We start from the raw sequence: 22,415 nt of genomic DNA on the forward strand, positions 1-22,415 counted from the left end.
AAATGTAGGGAAAAATACAATTGTAAAAGATCCTTCCGGGGATTATATCTTATTCTTAATTTTGTGAACTTTTTTTTCATAAAAAAAATATTTTTCAAAAAGTTGTTTTTCATTTAAACACCAGTTATAAAAATTATTTAAAATAAAAGTACTAATGCGTAAGTTACATTTTTTTTCAAAAGTGTTTTATAGTATAATGTCAAAATTACTATAAAAGAATGATACTTTGTTTTTGTTACCAAAGGTCCAAAACCAAGTAAATTTAATATAGAAAACTCAAGTTGTTTTTATACACACAAAGTTGTTTCTGTTCATACAATTTGGTCTTGGGAAATTTGGTGGTTGATAATGAAATAGATTAAATGATGTAATTATAATTATTGAGTTTCATAAAAATTAAATATGGATACACAATATAGGTTTACCCAATAAGCTCTTGAAATAATAATAAATATTATAAAGTCTGTTGAAATGTTTGCAACTTAAAATAATTGTGAAAACATCAACAAACTGACTTCCACAGAGAATCCCCACTTAATTAAAGAAATGAGGAAAACAAACAACACAAATTTTGCAACAAAATCAACAAACATTGAACAACTTTTTTGTTTTTTTTAAGGAACACAACCAGCTGAAGAGATTAATATTTGAAATTATTTAAAAATAGAGACTATGATTCAGCTGCAATTTCCATTGGAGAGGTTAATGTCATTGCCACTGATGCATTATTGTTCTTTTGGCGCTCAGTTTCAAGTTGGCTGTAATTTCCCTTCTCCTTGAATAGTTGAATGTGATGATGTTTGCAATACAGTTTCCCCTCATGTGCTATGTAATTTGATGGACTTATTGTGCATCCTCCATGGCTACATTTGAAGCAGCTTTTGTGATACGCGGTCCCGTTCACCGTTACCTATATCCAACCATTCCAAAATCCAACCCCGAACCTTTGCTTAGAAATATATATATATCTTAACCAATTGAATTACATATTCAGAATATGACCGGTTTTAAGTTTTGGATAACATGTGGAGTGGAGATCAAGTGATCGAATAATAAAAAATGATTAATTAATCCTTTTATTTATTATTATTATTTTTTCCATATTTTGATTGGAAAGTACCTTTTCAATGGGATAAACAGTCTTGGTACAGCCTGAACATTTGTCTCTGGTGCCAGCGAACATGTTGGAGACTGACTTTGCATTCTGTTCCATAGTAAAATCCAATCCAAATTATTAGTAAATGGTTAACAAAAATAAAAAAAACAAGAAATATTTCACTTTCCGTTTAATAATTATTTGGTTATTATACTAAATATTGATAAAAAAGAAATATTACCTCGTTTTCGGTGGGCTTGTCTAGTTTCACTACTTTCGGAGTTCCTAAAGAGAAGAAAATATTCAATTTTAGAATTACCTGATCATTTTAAAATGGGTCTTTTTAAATATATAAAAAAAATATATACATTAAAAAAATTTGGGATTGGTCTATTTATAAGAATTTTCCTTTTAAAAAGTTGGAATATTTTTTTTAATGAATATATTATTTTAAAATTAGTTTTAAATAATATAATGTTCCAATTTTGCAAGTGTACTCCTTCCTAAAATTTAAGGGGTATAATTTTTGGAGTATGTGAGTGTTTGAAATAATTTTGAAAAATAAGAGGGGTATGATTTTGCAAAATGGGAAAATTTTAGGAGTGATTTGTAATTATCAAAAAGAGAAAAAAGAAATTGCCTTCAAAGCTCTTGTCAAGGCTGCCAGTTCTCTTGAAGAGTTGATCATAATGTGGCCTACAGTAGAGCACTCCTTCAAAGGAACAATAGTTGCTAAGCTGCAAAACCCCACCAAAAAAAAAAAATCTATTAATTAGTATTTTTTTAATTGAAATTACAAAAATAAACTGTTCAATTTACCTTAATGATCAATTTTGGTCTAATAGTTATTTAACAAAGTTTACAATAAAAGGTTACTGACCTTCAAATTTATCATGGTAAATAAAAAAAAAAAAAAAAAACAAGAAGTAATATTATAAAAAGAAATTTCAGTCTTGTATTTGTATAATAAAATGGTTATCAAACAATATATAAAGTGATTTTAAAAATGTATTGAGAATTTAGGTATTGAGAGTAATTTTGAAATAGTTCACTAATCATATTTAGAATCACTTAAAAAAACACGTTTAAATCAATTTGAAGATTAAGCTATAAATGAACTCGTTCTCATCAAACATGCATCTAATGTATGCTCATGATACTCACCTAAAAACCGCTTTCGAAACCAAACATAAAAAGGGAAAAACAAATAGAATTATTTTTTTGAAGTGAGGGATTAAATATGGCTATATTATTACCTTGAGAGTGCCCTTACAATGGTAGCATCGGAAGCAAGCCTTATGAAACACCCTATTATCAGCAGTCAGCTTATCTACAAGATAAACCGTTTTGTCACAAGCCATGCACTTTTGTGTGGTTCCTGCAAAGCTAGCCATCCTTTCCTTTTATAATAGGCCTCACTGGTTTGGTTCGCTGCACGCTCTAAAACCGACTGACCGACCGATCAAATGACAAGATAGGGAACGGGCCAGCCACTCTCTTGTTGTTCTTCTTTTTTGTGTTGTGTTTGTGTTTGTGTTTCAAGCTGTGATTAAATAATGAAAAAGATGAGGATAAAATAACAAGTTTGAGAAAAATGTGGGGTGTAAATTTTAATGTAAGTGGTGGAGATTAGTTTAAAGTAGCTGATTTAACGATAAGCCAATGGATATAATTAGCAAATTTAGCAACTAATTTGATTTTTGGCTTAAATTAGCTCAATAATAATTATAATCATTGCAACAAATTCCATAACAATCTCAATCTAGCTCGAATATTTTGACCACATTTAGTCGTTTAATTACTCTCTCACCATTTCTTTTGTTTTAATTTTTTGAACTTAATTACACATTGAAATTCATGGAATAACTTTTTTAAAAATGATTGTTTTATATACAAAATTAAGTTTTCTATTAGCACATCTAGAAAAATTAATGATTTAAACTATAGAGTACTTTTACCGAAATTTATAAAGTACTCTACTCACGTGCATTACACGTGTACTATGCATTTTTTTAAGTTCATATTATGCAGAGTTTTCTTTTTCTTTTTCTTTTTTTTTTCTTTTCTTTTTTAAATAAAGATTAATATTAATGTGAAACCTAAGTGATGACATGCAGAAATGCATGTCATTTTAGACCTTTTATTTAGAATTATGAGGGTTGTTAAACAGAATATGTGGCAATTATGTTAGGAATTCATGAGAAAACGAGCTTGCGGCGTTCAGCATTGAGAATCTCAGCTAACCCATTATTATGTGTTATTATGCGTTAAATTGTCTATTTTTGTAGCTAACGCAGGAAGTGGATGTAAACGCGGAAGCCGGACTACTACATAGACGACCGCATGTGGAGAATCTCTCCATTGCAAAGGCGAACACATTCGATCAACGCATGGGTGTTGCGGTAATCAGCCACATGCGTCCATTGCATGGGAGTTACGATCGTCAAGCAATTGCGGTCATCGTGTAGAAGTTGCGGTATTAAGCGAGTGCGGTCACTGCACGATTGCGGCTACACGATAACGTATAATAGAAGGATCAATGCAAGGTTGGTGGAATGAACGCATCAACGCAAATCTCAGGAAAATAAAAAAGACGATGTTGACATTTCACCTACCACGCCATTAGCAGTAGAGATTCAGAAAGGACTAACGTGCTGCGAAAGTCAGAATCAGAGCAGTCCATTAATGCTGTCGGCGATCCAAGCTTTATATAAAGAAGCCGATGAGCAGAATTTCAATTCATCCAACGATCTCGCTTGAGGTTCGCCTTAGAGCGGATCTAGGGTTATCCCTACGATCTAGACTAATGCGTGAGAAGAAAGCTTGAGAGTTCTTCATCTCCCTCATCCATTCCGAGTGACGACCGAAGCCTTCGACTGGACTTAGATCTCGAGAGAGTCAGCTCCACCGCCCTTCCATGGCACCACCGGCAGCCTTGACGTACATCCGTTGGAAGCAAGTCATTGCTTCTAGCTGGTCCTTTCATTTTCTCTTATTTTCTTATATTGTATTGTATTACATTTTGTGATTAAGGAATTAATACATTATGTGTTCAATGCATTTCTATGTTTCCTCCGATTCCATCTCCATCTTCTTCTCTTAGCATCCTTAACTTTCATTGCATCACTTAGTGAGATTGCTAGAGTATCGCATACTTAGTCATGTGGATTAGGGATATGAAGCATGTAGCAAACCATCGAAAAGTGTGCGTTGCGTGAGTGTATGAGTAAACCTTATTTGCTTAGTGTGAAGCTGTAGCTACACCTTTCTATAGGCGGATACAACGCTTGTCTATGAGTAAAGTCAACAACAACTAACTGTTCGGGAGGGTAAATGGTTGGTCGCATTAAGCAATGTAAGCTATTGTTCACTAATGATAGAAATAATCTTGCGTCAGCCAAGTTTATGTGGTTACCTTATCTTATGTATGCGGCCATCACACCTTTAGAGCTACTCGAGAGAGAGTCTAAAGAAAGAACCTAAGACTCGAGAGAGCTAGGTTAGAATCGATGCTCGAGAGGGCTAGATTAGGTTTGCATAAGCAAGAATGGAGACTTAGAGATAAGCTCCGTTTGCTATTACACAACGTATGCACCCTACGGATAGGATGTTGCATGCATCCAGAAGTAGGATACGGTGGTATGCGGCTAGTACGCTCATGCGGCGAGAGCACGTGAGTGGGTTATGGAGGTTTAGCATGAATAGGCTTCTCGACACTATTGCATATACATCGCCTGCGTCCTAGAATTAGGCTCAAGTGTGTGTAGCATGATCGCATAGCTTGCGTTGATTAAGGTTGCGATTGTGGTCACTCTTAAGGGTTACAATGAAGACATCTCCACATTTTATCTATTTTTCCATCCATTTGCTTCCTGTCATTAGTTTTCGTGTCTCTACCTCTCAGTCATATTCTCATTGCACTGTCTGTTAGTTAGGAGTAGGAGTAGTGTTAGCATAGAAACCCCTCACCATTCTTTTATTCAACCGCCGCATGCACATTACCGCATTCATCTAGCTACAAGTCCCTGAGTTCGACCTCGGATCACCCGAGAAACTTGCGTTCGCGTTATACTTGGCATGAGCGCAAGAAAACTTATGACAGGAACGCATGGTCATCACATACATTTGATAACGCATACTCATTCCAACGCATGATCACCGACGCATGATAATCAACGCATACATTAAGAACATGTATCACATATTGCGTCCACAGAACTTTAATTGTCGAGTAATTGACATCTAATTTCCCGTCATCACTAAGTTACAAAATTCTTCAAATTAAATTTGAGAATCAAACTCTCAATTTACAAAATTGTACTAAAATTATGAAAGGGATAACACATGAGTATTTTTTTTCTCTTTGAAATTAAATTAAATTCATTAATTTTTATGATTCAAATATATTACTGAAAAGAGAATTATGGTAAGTATATTTTAAATAATAAGAGAAAAAGGTTATTAGTCTTATCAATATTTGAATGAGATATAAATGATTATTGTTTTTGATTTACTTGTATAAGAGATATTTGGATTTCTTTTAAATCTCCTTAAGAGATTAAGAATAAATAATACTTATGTTTTGTATATAGTACATCTACGCATATTATACTTATGTTTTCCAAAATTCAAATGCTTGAAGTGAAAAATCAAACATGATATTAAGTCCTGTAGACTTGGTTAAAGATTTTGGAAAAGAAAATAATATTTTGCCAGAGGAGCAAAATTTACAATTGATATACTTTATTCTCTTGTAAATCAAAGAGAAATTTAGTAAATTTGGAAGGAATACATTGTAATAGATATCATCTAAGAGAGATTGATAACAAGAACAATATTTGATATTTATATACTATATCTATTGTCTCCTATGAGAAATGCATAAAAAAAGTTATCTGCTTTTTCTTCTAAATTGTATTACACACATATTCGTGTACTTGAAATATATACGTGAATGAACTTGAAGTTCATTGATCTAAATATATTTATTATTTGACATAATGAGTCATTTTGGGTCAATAGTGAAACTAATTATTGGAAATATACATTGATATCTACCAAAGAACTAAAAGATTCTTCTAGAGATTAATTATCGAACTCTCACTAGTTAAAATTGAAATTGAGTCTCTCTTGCTTTTGGAAAATATTCATGGTTATATATTTGGATTTATTAATCTACCAAGTGAACCCTTTAAATATCTTATGGTTTTTGTTGGCACATTGAGTTTGATCACATATAAGCTTATTATCATTTCAAAACCTTACACTTGTAAGGTTAGTTGCTCAAATAGTTAAGTATAATTTCATGTTTTTGAAATCAAAAGTTTTGTTTAGATAATGCTAGTGAGTTTGCATCTCAAATATTTGATAATTGATTGGGATAAATGTTGAACATCAAGTAGCTTATGTTAAAATAGTAAAGTTTCTAAATCTATATGAGATAATGTTATTGTATATGCTCTAAGCCAATGGCTTATAAGCTCATGGCCAGAAGCCAAATGTATTTCATGTGCAGTAGATGTTTAAATTGTTCCACAACAACAATTACGATGATTGGAGCAATTAAAATGAGTCCTCAAAAAAGGTTATAAATCTCTATTGAAATTGATTTCACATCAATTAATAAATACTTCAAACCCCAGACGGGTGAAGTATTTAGAACACAATTTTCTATTTGTCATTAATGAGACAAATTTTCCAACATTAGGGTGAGGAATTAAGAAGAAGTTGGAAAAAGAAATTGAATGAAATGTATAAGTTTTATCTCATTTTGATCATAATACAAATCACTTTGAACTAGAAGTTCAAAAGATAATTCATTTGTAAAATATTATAAATCAAATGCTAGATGTATTTATAGAGCATTTAGAGTTGCAAGAAAGTGACTAAATTATATATATTGGTTGCAAATACACGATCTAAAAGTAATATCTCAATGCAAAAAAGTTGTCACTACTAATGAGTATGCACCATTCCTGAAGTATGGTAGACAAATGGGTTCCAAAGATAAAGATCTTAAAAAAGGTAGTCAAAATAACTTAATTAAGAATATGAATATTTCAGAAGAAATCCTAAATATGAGTATTCATAAGAATCTTGAAGTAAATATGGATAATAAAGAGATCTCGATAAATTATATGTCATGATAGGAAAAAGATAAAACCATACTTGTATAAGTTGACAACAATTTTGCATACAATGTTGCTTACGATATTATCTATGAAAATGAGTATTAAATGTCAACATAGAAAGGATTGACTTATGTGGAAAGAAACAATCCAATAGAAATAAACTCATTTTTCAATTCGTGAGTACTAATAGTCCAAACATCAGAGAATATCAAAGATGTAGGAAACAAGTGAGTATTTATAAGAAAAACAAATAGAATGAGGTCACAGGATATGTCGAGACAGACTCCACAGTAATTCTTGCAATGGTCTAGTCTTAATTATGAGAAAACTCATTCTCTAATGGTGGACATACATCTTATGGAAAATTTAATATACATCTTATGGCCGCAGTCATATCACATTAATATGAATCTCAAAATAATGATATTTATTTATGAAAAATCCTCGAATGATTAAAGGTACCATAATCATATAATTCAAATATCAAAATTATATATATATTAGGGTTGATGTCCTAAATCTTGTGGGTTCTGTAGTTTGTAATTGTAATGTACAAAGATTTATTTATTTAATAAAATATGAGGAATTTTATTCGACATTTGGTAGCATTAACCCACAAAACCAATAAACTAACATCCGAGATTATTTTTCTATAGCTTACACATGTATGTAGATGTTGGGGTTGGTGCCCTAAATCTGGGCCATGTAGTTTATAATTGTATTGTACAAATATTTTATTTATTTAATAAAATATGAGATGTTTTATTTTACATTTAGTAGCATTAAACCCATAAACCAATAAACTAACATCCGAGGTTATCTTCTGTAGCTTAAACATATATGTGGAGACATACAGATAAATCATGTTTAAGTGATAATCTAAATGGTCTGTAGTAGATGAATAAAGCTGTATACTTTATCCTAGTGACACTACGAATATGACCCACTTTATAGATGTTACAATTGTTGTAAAGTGCTACAAATAATTTGATCTTGATCATTCATGTGGAGGCATGTTATAAAGGAGTTTGTATAAGACGAAATCACGAAATAACTAGTCTCATTATATAATGTCGTTCATATAGAGGTCTACATTTCACTAGAATGGCCATAAGTTACATGATCTGAATCTTGAGTGAGTTGTGAACTTCTGCCTATGAAAGTAGTCCTTTGATTTATATGGGTTAGAGTGGCCAGATCGCCAATTTAAGAAGCCTACCATTTTAGGAATTCGTCTAATCGGGGAGCTGGGAATACAGCTACACAAGATGGAATCACTCATTTCCTATTGTCAGGATAAGTAGATAAATTGATCCCTTAAAGGCTGATTCTGGGGTTTAAACAATATGGCCCTGCACCCTCTCCTGGCTCGAGAAGGGTGGTCATAGTTAGACTATGACTTATTGTTCATTAGAGGGATCAGTGGTACTTAAGGAATTAGATGTAACTATAGGGGCAAAATGGTAATTTGGCCTAGCTGTACTTATGAGCAATTTGTGAAGGGTTATCGCTCTATTGACTGGTTGTATCCAATGAACACAGAAATATATCTGTAGTGCGAAGAGTGCAGTTGTCGGTCTTTAATGGAGTGCCCGACAGTTAATGGATGTTGAATAATTAATTAAACTGGAGTTTAATTAATTATTCAAGTACCATTGAAGCTTCAAGCTATAGGTTCATGAGATCCCCTTTGTAGCTCAACAGGGATTAGATGAGAATCAATTTTGGATTAATTTGAATTGTTCAAATTAATGGAGAGAATTAATTATATGTGATATAATTAATTTAATTTAATTATAGATGATATAATTACTATAATGTATTTGATACATTATAAAGTTTATTTGAGAGGAAATAAATATTTGACTATGATTCAAATATTAATTATGAGAATTGGATTCATACAATTAAATTTAATATAAATGGTATTTATATTAAATATCGTTGTTGAGAGAATTAAATCTATAGATTATGTTGTATGTGATACAATATTAAATTATAGGTTATATGTTATATATATGATATAACATATAGTTATACACATACATAATGTTATATATGACATAACATATAGTTACATACATACATACGTACGTACGTACGTACATACATATTAATTAATTAAAATTAAAATTAATTTATTTAAATTTTGAATTTTGTTTAGGGAGGGAATAACTTTCCTCCCATATTCTCTCTCAACTTACATAGTGTGAGTGGGTGGTTGGGATTGACATTTTTTTTCTTTTCGTTTGACAGAGAAAAGTGTGGTGACAGTACATAATAGTTTCTCAAAAAAATTCCCAATCTCTCTTCTCCTCTCTCAATTCTCCTTTCCCTCTAAAAAAAACCACAGAACCCACAAACTTCTGTGATTCTCATTCTAGAGAATACGGAAGGCTCTAATTGGTGGTGTCCAAATTAGAATTTCGAGTTCGTGGCCATTTTAGTTTACGTTTTTTTTTTTTTTTTTTTTTTTATCGTGATTGTTCCAGATCAAAGAGATTCACGTGAAGAAAAAGATCTTCAAGGATTAGTTCTCTCCTATTTCCTTTCCTCTCTTCTCTATTTCATTTTAGCATGCTGTAATTTAAATTTAATACATAATGATTCTTAAAATTGTATGCTTATGTAAAATTGGGATTTGGGTCCGATCCCCACTTCTGCTCACGAACCTTAATCGGTTTCTTTAAGTAAGGACATACAAGTGGATCATGTTTAAGTTATAACCTAAATGGTCTGTAGCAGATGAATAAGGGTAGATACTTTATCCCAACTTTATCCCAAAGTAAGCTTATGAGAGTTTTGAGAGAGTTATATCAATAGTTGAGATTTTTAAGGAAATTTGAAAAAAATTATGAATAAAAAGATAAAAGGTTAATAAATTTGAAATGTCAGCCCATCAAAATTGATAGAGCTTATGAACCCATTCATTATACATTTTTTTAGTAATTTGTATTTTCAATATTAGAAGAAAAATTTTATGAAAAGTAAAAAGTATATTATTATGTATTTTAAATTTATTTCATTAACAAGACCAACAGATTATTTTCCCTTGAAATTATTATTTCTAATTAATTTTAATGTTTCACTTTTTAAAAAGGTTTAAAAAGAATTACATTAAATATGGTTGCTTTGAACAATTCCCAACAAAAGGGCATTTGGTCTAGTGGTATGATTCTCGCTTAGGGTGCGAGAGGTCCCGAGTTCAATTCTCGGAATGCCCCAATATTATTTCAATTTTCTTTTTAAATTCTTTATGTTAAACAAATTGGATTCTACTCATAATTTCTTTCTTTTTTTAGCATGATTTAAAAATTTTCCCATCTTATTTTCCTATTGAGTTTTTTAATACTTTTTAATGCTTCATTTTTCATCCAACTTTTAAAAGTTGTCATTATTTTTCTCATTTTAGGTATAGTTTAGAATTATTATAACTTTTAAAATAATTATTAGCCATTTTACTTCTAAAAAAATCAAGTGTAATAAGAATGTAAATTATTGTAAAATAAATTTCAGTCCTGAACCTAAATGATTATTAAATTGTTGTACATAACTTTTTTTTTAAAAATAATATATGTGGTGAAGGGATTGAACTTCTAACTTCAAGGTTAATATTGCAAGCACTATGCCACTTGAGCCATACTCAATTTGGCGTGTGTGATTTTTTTTTTCTTTTAAAAAAGTACAAATTTGGTTTTTCTTTAAAATAGTTGCATTAAACTAATCCATTAAAAGAAATTAGGAGAATAGATTTGATTGTGTGAGAAAGATATTAGAACAAAATTGATCTCTGTTATTTGAAAAATAAACTTGAAGATTAGAATTTTGTTAAGAAGCGGCATTTGATCCTTTGAAAATCTATCAAGGTTAAATTACAAGTTTAATCATTGAACATTCATGCATGTTTGTATCTGAAAAGTCCTTAGACTTTCAATTCTGTGTCTAATAGGTTTATGAATTTTAAAAATGTCAAAGTTTCTAAACTTTCAAGTTTGTGTTTAATAGGTTTATGACATATACAATTAATTTTTTTTTTTTTTTTTAACTTGAATGAATCTTTTAAACATAAAGTTAAATATGTGCCTAATAAACATTGAACTTTCAAATTTATGTCAAATAGGTTCATACATTATAAAAAATTCGAATAGGCCAATAACATTATACAAAAAATTGTAAGTTTTAGAAAATTATTAGATATAAAATTTAAAGCCTTATTAGACATTTTTTGAAGTTAAAAAACTTATTAGATATAAAATTGGAAGTTTGAAGACTTATTAAACTTTTTTTATTTTTTTTTTAACTTTTAACTTTGTTATATGAGTAATATAAAAAGGGGAAACTATTTAGACATGTTGGGCATTTGGTCTAGTGGTATGCTTCTCGCTTTGGGTGCGAGAGGTCCCGATTTCAATTCTCGGAATGCCCCTTTAATTTATAATCTTTTATTAAAAACTCTTATTTCCTAGCCAGATGACAATTATAGTAATACACTGAAATACATTGATAGATTTATATCAATGTCTATCAATGTTTGTTGATATACAATAATGTTTGCTATATTTGTACATATATATTTTCAATAGCTTTGACATTTTAATTAAATGGTAAATAATTCAATTTTACAATAAAATTTTGCAAGAAATACCGTTACACAACAAAAAAGGTCAAATTTTACCTTAAAGAACTTGGAAATAATTCCTCTAATGTCTCAATTGAAATTTGTCTATCTCAGATAGACAGAGATAGAATTTTATCTTTGTCTATCTATGATAGACGGAGATAGACGCCTATCTTTGTTTAGGGATAAACAAAGATAAAACTCTATCTTTGATTGATCTTCACTCAATTGAGAATAGCTTATATGGTTGAAACAATGAATTCTTAAAATTTTGAACACGATCAATATCTTATTACCAAAAGTGCATAAATGATTGATGATGTATTGTATTATTATTTGTCTATCTCAGATAGACAGAGATAGTGCTCTATCTCTGTCTATCTCAGACAGATAGATATAGATGCCTATCTTTGTCTATTGGGGATAGACAAAGATAGAAGTCTATCAGATAGATGGACACAGATAGACGCTTATCTTTGTCTATCAGGGATAGACAAAGATAGAACTTTATCTTTGATTGATCTTCACTCTATTTTTAATAGCTTATATGGTTGGAACATCGGGTTCTTGATCAACATCTTCTTCAGCTGAAAGTGCATAAATGATTAATGTTATATTGTACTATTATTTGTCTATCTTAGATCGACAGAGATAGAACTTTATCTTTGTCTATCCGAGATAGACTAAGATAGACACCTATATTTTCTAGGGATAAACAAAGATAAAACTCTATCTTTGATTGATCTTCACTCAATTTATAATAGCTTATATGGTTGAATCATCAGATTCTTAAAATTTTGAATACAATCAATATCTTATTCGACTGAAAGTGCATAAATGATTGATGATGTATTATATTATTACTTGTCTATCTCAGATAGATAGAGCTCTACTTCTGTCTATCTCAGATAGACAGATATAGATGCCAAGATAGAACTCTATCCTTTTCTGTCACAGATAAATAGAGATAGATGTCTATCTTTGTCTATCAGGGATAGACAAAGATAGAATTCTATCTTTGATTGATATTCACTCTATTTATAATAGTTCTTCTTCTTCTTCAAATGATGAAGTTGTAAGAGATATATTTTTTTTATGGTAATTTGAAGGTAAAAAGTGTATTTGAAAGTAAAGAAGTACTTCCAAAGTGTTTTTAATATAAATACAGTGAAGAATAATTTTCAATTTAGGACTACAAGATCAAATTCAAAGTCTGTTGAGTTCAAATGTTTGCAAAAAGGCTGCAATTTGTATGTTAAGGCATCTTGGTATAAGGACAATGCGTTGTGGATGCTTAGGAAGTACATTTTTTAGCATGACTGTCCATTGAACAAAACTCAATGTTTTCATAGGCAAGCTTCTTCATCAGTAATTAACAATTGCTTGATTGATGATTTTAGGTTCATGTCTACTAATGAATCCATTCCTAGAGACATTATCCATAAGGCTCGTACAAAACTTGGAGTTAATATAAGTTATTAAAAAGCTTGGAGGGCAAAAGAACACATAGTAAAGATGTTAAAAGATGATGCAGTTTAATGATACATCTTAATTCCAAGATTTTTTTGAAAAGTTGAATGAAATAAATCTAGGTATGATCCATTTTTCCTAGCAAATTTCAATCATTGTCTATCGTAGATAGACAGTGATAGACATCTATCACTGTCCATCTCACATAGACAAGGATAGATGCCTATCACTATCTATCTATCCTTATCTATCTTGTGATAGTTGTCTATCACTGTATATCAAATAGACAGTGATAGATGTCTATAGCCGTCTATCTAAGATAGACAATGATAGACAACCATCCTTGTTTATCTAGACATCTATCACTATCTATCCATACATTCTTGTTACTATTTATGCTGATAGAAATGTTTTTATTTGTTTTTACAGGTACCTACACCGTTTGAGAAATGGATGATAGTGATCATTTTAAGTTTTGCTTCATGGCTTTTGGTGCATCAATCGAGGGGTGGAAGTATTGTAGACCTATCATATCTGTTGATGGTGTATTTTTGAAATGTAAGTTTGGTGGCATGCTATTAACAGTTTCATCAGTAGATGGTAACAATCAATCCTTCCCCTTTCATTTGGTATCGTAGATTCTGAAAATGATGCATCATGGACATGATTTTTTGAAAACTTAAGAAGTAGTTTTGGGGACGAGAGAATCTAGCCATTGTTTCTGATAAACATCTTAGCATTCGTAATGGTGTTTTAAGAGTATTTGCTAATATTGAGTATTGTGTGTGCATAGAACATCTCTTAAGAAACTTGAAACTTCATTTTAAGAATTCATTACTTGATAACTATTTCTTTAGTTGTATTAATGCCCACACCACTACTCACTTTGAGTACCACATGAGAACCATGGAGTCAATTTGTCCAAATATTAGAAGTTATCTTAGTAGTGTTGGGTTTGAGAAGTGGTCTCGGGCATATTCATGAAGAAGAAGCCATGGAATGATGAAATCGAATGTTGCAGAAAGTATAAACTCAGTTTTTAAAGATGCTAGAGAATTACCCTTGGCTAGCATGCAAAGTTCATTAGAGATATATTGCAAAAGTGGTATTATAATCGAAGTAAAACTAATTTTTCAATGAAAACTCTTTTGACTTCATGGTTTGAGAACATATTACAACGAGAACACAAAAGTCAAAAAGTTTCTTGGTAAGAATTCTGTCTTTTTCTTATTGTCTATTTATCTCAAATAGACACCGATAGTGATCCATCTTTGTCTATCTGAGACAGACATAGATAGAGTACTATCTTTGTCTATCTCAGATAGACAATGATAGTATTCTATTTGTTGATACTGATTACTTTCTCATATTTATCTATTAGGTTGATCCCATTAGCAACATCAAATACAAGATAATGTGGACACAAACAGTTCATTGTGAAACTAGATTTGGGATCTTGTAGTTGTTGAGCATGAGATTTTAAGGAAATTCCATGTACACATGCACTTGCTATTCTCTGAATGCTTAATTTAGATACCTATTCTTATGTAGTTGACTTTTATTATAGAAGAACATTATCAGCAACATACAGTGGTTGTGTTCGACCTTTTGGAGTTCATTTGGATTAGAGAGCTGAAGATGATGTCATGAAAACATTACCTCCTACTGTTAAACGTCAAGCTAGAAGACCTAAAAAACAAAAAATTCCATTTGTAGGTGAATTTAAAAGTTCATCAAAATGTACTCGTTGTATCGTTGGTCACAATAGTAGGACTTGTAAACTTGAACCAATTAATCAAATGATTTAATCATTATTTTTTCATTGTAATACATGTATAGACATATGGATTGACATTAGAGTTTATGAATAATATTTTCTGATTAATTTTGTTCTTGAGTTGTTTATCTCAACCCTCTATCATTATCTATCTCAGCCCTCTATCACTGATTATCTAAGATAGACAAAGATAACCTCTATCATTATCTATCTGAGATAGACAGATATAGTCATCTATCTCTATTTATCTAAGATACATAATGATAGCCCTCTATCACTGTCTATCTCAGATAGTACTCTATCTCTATCTATTTGAATTTAAAGTTATCAATAATTGATCCACTTAGACAAACAAGTATGTATTGATATTAAATTATTATTGTTTATCATAAACTAGTTTGTATGATAAACAATTATCTACCAACAAAACAATACGATATGATATTATTATTCATCATTGAAGTCTACCACTGTCTGTCTCATATAGATAGAGGTAGTGCTTTATCTTTGTCCATGTCAGATAGACAATGATAGAACTCTATCACTGTATACCTCAGATAGACAGAGATAAGTTTTATCACTGTTTATCTCATATAGACAGAGATAACGCTCTTTCTCTGTCTGTAGACAAAGATAGCAATCTATCTCTCTAAGATCCACTCAACTAAATTGTATTTCTTTCTATCTCAGATAAACAGAGATAGTGCTCTATCTCTTTGAGATCAACTCAACTAAATAGATTCACTCAACTAAACAAATATAAAGTGCCAACAATATAGAAACTGTAGAAACAAATATTAGTGTTTACCATTGAAGTCTATCACTGTCTATCTGAGATACACAAAGACAATCCTCTATCACTGTTTATCTGAGATAGACAGAGATAGTGCTCTATCTCTCTAAGATCCACTCAACTAAACAAATATAAAGTTTAAACGATATAAAAAATATCAAAACAAATATTAGTGTTTACCATTAAAGTCTATCATTGTCTATTTGAGATAGATAGAAATAGTCTTCTATCATTGTCTACCTGATATAAATAGTGATAACCATCTATCATTGTTTATCTGAAATAGACAGAGATAGTGCTCTATCTCTCTAAGATCTACTCAACTAAATAGATCCACTCAATTAAATAAATATAGAGTACAAACGATATAGATACTGTAGAAACAGACAGATATTAGTGTTAACCATTGAAGTTTATCACTGTCTATCTGAGATAGACAGAGATAGTCCTCTATCATTGTCTATCTAAGATAGACAGTGATAGCCATCTATCACTTTATATATGAGATAGATAGAGATAATGATCTATCTCTAACTATCTTAATTCAAATTTATCAATAATAGCTCTCTATCACTACCTATCTGAGATAGACAGAGATAGCTATCTTAGATAGACAGTGATAGTGCTTTACCACTTTCTATCTCAGATAGATAAAGACAGAACTATCTCAATTCAAATTTATCAATAATTGATCCACTCAGATAAACAAGTGTACATTGATGTTAAAGTTTTTCAATAGTTGCTAAAGTTCTTGATATAGATAGTGATAGTACAACAAAACAATGAAAAAAACATGTTAATTTTATAAATTCTAGAAGTAGTTGATTGTCAACAAGAAGAATGAAACTTACAATTATATACAGTAGAAAACTAAGTACAAAGAAATGTTCAATTTGAAGGTTTACAACTATATAAAGTAATTCTTTTTTATATTCTTTACAACTGTATCAAGATTGAGACTGAGATTGAGATTGGGATTTAGGTTGAGATTGAGTTTGAGAAATGTTCAAGCTAAAACTTGGAGCAGTGTCCGTCATCAACTTTGCATATACTTGAGTTGAAGTTCGAGGTTGTACTTCGTTCTTCGTCTCATATTTCTTTTTTATATTCTTTGCACATGTTTTTTTGGTTGGTTTTCGTTGTCTCTTTGGTCTCTCCTTTTGAAAATGTGTGTCTTCTTGCACCTTTGATCTAAACTTTTTACGCTTGCAACATATATTATGAATAGTGTTCCATCCAAGAGTGTTAACATAAAACCTTTAGAATTATGGAACGGTTGCAAAGATAGTTTACGTCATTTCAGGATCTGGGGTTGCCCAACATATGTGCTTGAGGTAAATTATAAGAAACTGGAATCTCACCCAAAGTTGTACCTATTTGTAGGCTACTGATAACTGGTAGAAATACAAGTTATTAAAGCTCAAGTTATTAAAACAATGGGAGAAAGCGATGGTGAATAGGAAATATTACGATTGAATGCACCGAACTAAAAGAAAAATTGCGATCGCTAACCCTCATCGCATAAAAGCAGTTAAACGGAGTTATTCTGTGCAGGAACAATGCGATAGCACGTTCTGAGTTTGCGATACAAGGGTACCTCAAAGATGATTGCGTGATGACCTTACATAGAGGCAGTGGCTTAATGTAATAAAACGTGATGGGACGTAAAGCTGATAACGGTCAAATCAGAAATTCAGTTGACGACCGTTGAAGACCATATCGTTGCAAATACATTGAACTTTTGGTGACTATCAGACGGTGCAACAGAGTATGAAAATTAATGCTGCCCATCCACACAATCATTAGTGAGAAGAACTGTTTTTTCTGGAAGTATATAAATACCCAATGCTATCAAACGAGGAGGACTTCCAAGCGAGACCAAGCAAAGGGAAAGGAATTCTTGAGAAGAAATTCATTTTCGGAGAGGTCGAGAGACTATCGAAAACAGTATGGAGGAGAAACACCAAACTCTTGCGAGAGCAAGAGTTTACAACTTGGGAAAGAATTGAAGTGATAAGAGTGGTGTAAACGCCAGAGGAAGCAAGACATTGCTTACTTGGCTTGATACTTACCATATTTATTGTTTTGTACTTAAACACTTTATTTGCAAGAATGGAAATTTCATTTCAATTTATGTTCAGTCTCTTCACATCATACATGAGTAGCTAAAATTGTGAATGGGTTGAGAAGTACTTAGCTAGCATGACTTAAGCTATGCACTTTATGCGATCATCTTGTCTTATGTATGCTTCATTCATCATTTGGAGTACTCGAGAGAGTAGTTTAAAGACAAAATCTAGGTTTGAGAGAGTCGGATTAGATCGCATAAGCAAGAGTAGAGACTTAGAAATAAGTTCTATCTGCTGCATTCCATACACATCGCATGCATTCTAGACATAAGCAATGTGTCATTATGCATTGAGAAATGTAGTGCTTAATATTTGTGTATAGCATGATTGCATGACTTGTACCATATCTTAAGAAATGCTAGCAATACCTCTTCTCAACCCCTTTATCGCATCTTTGTTAGTACACCACCCTTTCATCGCTGTGCATTTACTTCCATCGCATTAGAAAATCAAAGTTAAATCACTATCTACTTCTTAATTACCATCGCAAAAAGATCAGAGAATTTGTCGCATATCTATTTAGTAATCCCTGCATTCAACCCTGGACTTACCAGGACCCTAAGAAGGCTTATACTTGGGATTTGTTAGGAAAACTTGCATGATCATCGCATCCACACTTCCTTTCATTGCATGATAAATCAACGCATCAAGTTTTTGGCGCCGTTGTCAGGGATTACAGTATAGATTGCGCTAACATCAAACTTGTTTGATCTTTGCAGCTTTCGACCTTTGGAGTATTGTCATTCCACCTGTGAAGGAAGAAGCAAGCATCGTATGAGCGAAGGAAATACTCCTGAGCTTAAGACGACCTAGAGATTGAAAGAACTTTTTGCAAAAGGCAGAGAAACAGACGTAAACGGCAAGGAAGAGTTCGTAGAATAGCTGAAAAACCTGAAGAACGAGTAGCGAATGAAAACAACATGATCGCAAATCCCATCCTACTGGAAAATGATTGCAATAGACTCATCCAGGACTATGCGTCACCAAATTTGTATGATTTCTCCCCAAGAGTCATGAGACCAGCATTGGATGGATCAAGGTTTGAGATAAAGCAAGTAATGTTACAAATGATACAAACAACAAAACAGTTCGAAGGACGATGTGGTGAAGATCCACACGCCCGTCTACGAAGCTTCATTGAAATCTGCAATACTTTTGTGTTCTCTAATATTTCCCAGAAGAGGTTCGACTCACGTTATTTCCATTTTCACTATGCGATAAAGCGAGAAAATGAGCATACTCTCTCAAACCAGGAGAGATAACGTCATGGGAACAAGTTGTGGAGAAATTTATGAAGAAGTATTTCCCTCCCACAGAAAATGCGAGAAGATGAGTTGCTCAATGACGCATGGGTGAGATTCAAGAGACTAGTACGCGACTGCTCACACAATGGATTACTGGATTGCCTCTAAATGGAGATTTTCTATCATGGACAACTTTGCATTGCAGACAGCTGCCAATGCGGCAGCAGTAGAAGGTCTTCTGGACAAAACATATGATGAAGCAAATAATATTCTTGATTGCATCTAAAAAAAACCATGAAGATTGGCAAGAAAGCGATCAAAGAATGAAGCCCAGAGAAGGTAATTCGAGTAATGATGCCATCACATCATTACAAAATCAGATGAACGCGATGATAAACTTGTTGCAAAGCATCGCAATAAACAATTCAAGAGCTCGAAATGAGCAAGTCAATGCGATAGAGCAAACAAGCACCAGTTGTGTCTTATGTGAAGAATCGCATTCTTTTGAGGAATGCCCACGAAATCCTCCATCAATTTACTTTGTCAAAAAGAACCATTTTTCAAACACTTACAACCCGGGATGGCGAAATCACCCTAATTTTTCTGGGAAGAACAACCAACAGCAAGGTAGTCAGCCTATGGCTCAGAGAGAGGGACCGTTAGGGTTTTTCCATAGGTCTAATGGGCAACAGCAAGCTAGCAGCTGTTAACCACCATCCTCATCATCCCTGGAAAACCTATTGAAGCAATACATCGAAAAGAATGAAATAGTCCTTCAAAACCAAGCTACATCCATCCGAAAGTTGGAAATTCAAATGGGACAAATTGCGGAGAGCTAAAGAACAAACCCCAAGGGACATTGCCCAGCTCAACCGAGCTTCCATGCAATCCAGGGAATGCCGAGAAAGAACATTGCTAAGCAGTCACCCTAAGAAGTGGAAGGCGGCGATAGAATTCAGAAAGGAGGCTCGCAAGACTGAATCAAAGAAGCAACCTATGATTGAATCAAAGAAACCTCTATTGCAGACTGAATCAAAGGAGTTCGAGACTAGGGAACCAGAAGTTGCGACCACCTCTAAGCCTCCAGACAATGAAACATTGGAAGTGCAGCTATCTCCATTTCTTCAAAGATTGAAAAAGAAACATAACGATGAAGGCCAGTATCAGCGCTTCTTGGAAATATTGAAACAATTGCACATCATCCATTCATAGAAGCGATAGAGCAAATGTTGGTGTATGCGAAATTTTTGAAGGACATCATCTCAAAGAAGAGAAGCACGGGAAGAATCGCCACGGTGGCATTATGATAACGGGCAGAAATGCACGTTATTACAACGCAAAGTTATAAAACAATTGCAGGATTAGCATTGATAAAAATATACAATGTTGCGTCCAAAAGTGTTAAGTTCACAACATTGCGGTCGCATGCGTCCATCGCATTAAAATAGCTAGCGTGTATATTTTTGTGCAGAAAATGCGTTGACGCAAGGTGGAAATGCGATCCAAAGAAATTAACATCTAAGCGCATTAAGAGATTGCGTTAACGCAAGGCTATGCGATCATTTGCGCTCGCAAATATCTGCTAAAAAAGGTTGCTGCATAGAGCTAGAGCATCATGGTGGGCTCATCTGGGTGAAAAGCATAATAAATCACGATGAGACAGAAAGCTAATGACGGTCGATTCCGAATTAAGTTGACAAGCCATTAACGACCTACTGTAGCAAGTACACTCAACTTTTCGGTGACAAATATTCAGCACATCAGACAGAGAATTAATGCCATCCCATCAGTGGAATCATAAGAGAAAAGAAGCCTTTCACCTCGAAGCTCTATAAATACCGAAGGCCACCTTCAGTGAAGGAGTTCATTCAGTTCGATAATTTTCCCATAGATAGAAGTAGCCTTTTTCATAGTTTTCTTATACTTAGAAGGCGAAGCGAGAGAAAGGAAGAGACATCGAAAGATCGCCCTGGTCAGCTCGAGAGAGAGCCCAGGAGCCGAGGAAAAAATAGAGAGAGGGCCGACTCTTGCGAGAGCAAGATTATCTTTTGAGCAGAGTAAAGAAGAACAGTGTAAAAGCCTCGGGAAGCAATAAATTGCTACCAGGCTCTTTATTCTTATTCCGCATTGTCATTTTGTACTTCGGTTATATATCTATAAAATGGAACTTGCTTATCTACATCTGTTCACTCTCTTTAAAGCACGCATGAGTAGCTAAATCTATCAAATGGGTTGAGAAGAACTTAGCTAACATGACCTAGGATTTTCATTGCATGCGATCATCTTGTCTTATGTTGCGTCCATCACCTCTTTAGAGCTACTCGAGAGAGAGTCTAAAGAAAGAACCTAAGACTTGAGAGAGCAAGATTAGATCTGCATAAACAAGAGATAGAGACTAAGAGATAAGCTCTATTTACCAACATGCATCGCATGCACCCTATAGATAGGTTATGGTAATATGCGCTCGCCTTGTATGTGTGTGTGTCATTCGTCATCGCATAGACAAGAATAGAGGCTTATGTGTAAGCCCTATAGACATCATCGCATATATCGCATGCGTTCTAGAACTAGAAGCTGTAGCATTTGAATTGAGAGATGATTTGTTATTGTATGTGTATAGCATGATCGCATAACATGAATGCAATCCTAGGAAGTGTTAGCTAAACCCCTTCTCAACCCGTTCCCATGCATGCTCAACGCATTTTCCATCGACGCAGTCCCTACCATTATTTCATCGCATAAAATAATGCATCAAGTTTTTGACACCATTGCCGGGGACTTCGACAATACAGTGTGCTAACAGTAATTTTTCTGATTTCTTTGTAGCTTTCAATCTCTGGCGAATTACGACCCAGAGATTGAAAGAACGTTCCGACAAAGATTGAGAGATAGTCGCCAACAGCAACAACAAGAGAAAGATAACATGGCGGAATAACCTGGAAATGGAGCACCAAATGAAAATAATGTCATGGCGAATCTCATCCTATTGGTGAATGACTGTAATAGGCCTATTGGGGACTATGTGTCGCCCAACCTCCATGATTTCTCCCCAGGAATCATGAGGCTCGCTCTTGATGGATCGAGATTCGAAATGAAGTGGGTGATGCTGTAGATGATCCAAACTGTCGGACAGTTTGATGGAAGGCGTGGCGAAGAC

At 33.0% G+C, this 22,415-nt stretch overlaps 1 protein-coding gene, 1 non-coding gene and 1 pseudogene across 2 annotated transcripts; 2 read left to right on the plus strand and 1 right to left on the minus strand.

The window, feature by feature from the left end:
• Window positions 1-670: 670 nt before the first annotated feature.
• On the minus strand, window positions 671-2,490 carry LOC120078554 (LIM domain-containing protein WLIM1-like). Its single transcript, XM_039032832.2, has 5 exons — window positions 2,353-2,490; window positions 1,737-1,833; window positions 1,338-1,381; window positions 1,121-1,204; window positions 671-910 (listed from the first exon to the last, which is right to left on the minus strand). Exons 1-5 carry the CDS (start codon window positions 2,488-2,490, stop codon window positions 671-673), a joined length of 603 nt encoding a protein of 200 aa, XP_038888760.1.
• Window positions 2,491-10,379: 7,889 nt separating this feature from the next.
• Window positions 10,380-10,451, plus strand: TRNAP-AGG (transfer RNA proline (anticodon AGG)). The gene has a single exon. It is a non-coding gene; the product is annotated as a tRNA-Pro (tRNA).
• Window positions 10,452-14,212: 3,761 nt separating this feature from the next.
• LOC150036148 (uncharacterized) lies at window positions 14,213-15,123 on the plus strand (annotated as a pseudogene).
• The last annotated feature ends 7,292 nt before the right edge of the window (window positions 15,124-22,415 follow it).

This window comes from Benincasa hispida, chromosome 5 (assembly GCF_027475165.1).
Source record: "Benincasa hispida cultivar pf3 chromosome 5, pf3_genome.v1.1, whole genome shotgun sequence".
NCBI classification, from domain to species: Eukaryota; Viridiplantae; Streptophyta; class Magnoliopsida; order Cucurbitales; family Cucurbitaceae; genus Benincasa; species Benincasa hispida.

Excerpts from the sequence above, each read along its gene's own strand:
- LOC120078554 (XM_039032832.2), bottom strand. The coding sequence starts at position 2,490 with ATGGCTAGCTTTGCAGGAACCACACAAAAGTGCATGGCTTGTGACAAA. Across the intron at positions 1,834-2,352 it reads ATTGTAAGGGCACTCTCAAG|CTTAGCAACTATTGTTCCTT; the intron begins GTAATAATATAG and ends GGGGTTTTGCAG. Across the intron at positions 1,205-1,337 it reads ACAAGCCCACCGAAAACGAG|AATGCAAAGTCAGTCTCCAA; the intron begins GTAATATTTCTT and ends ACTATGGAACAG.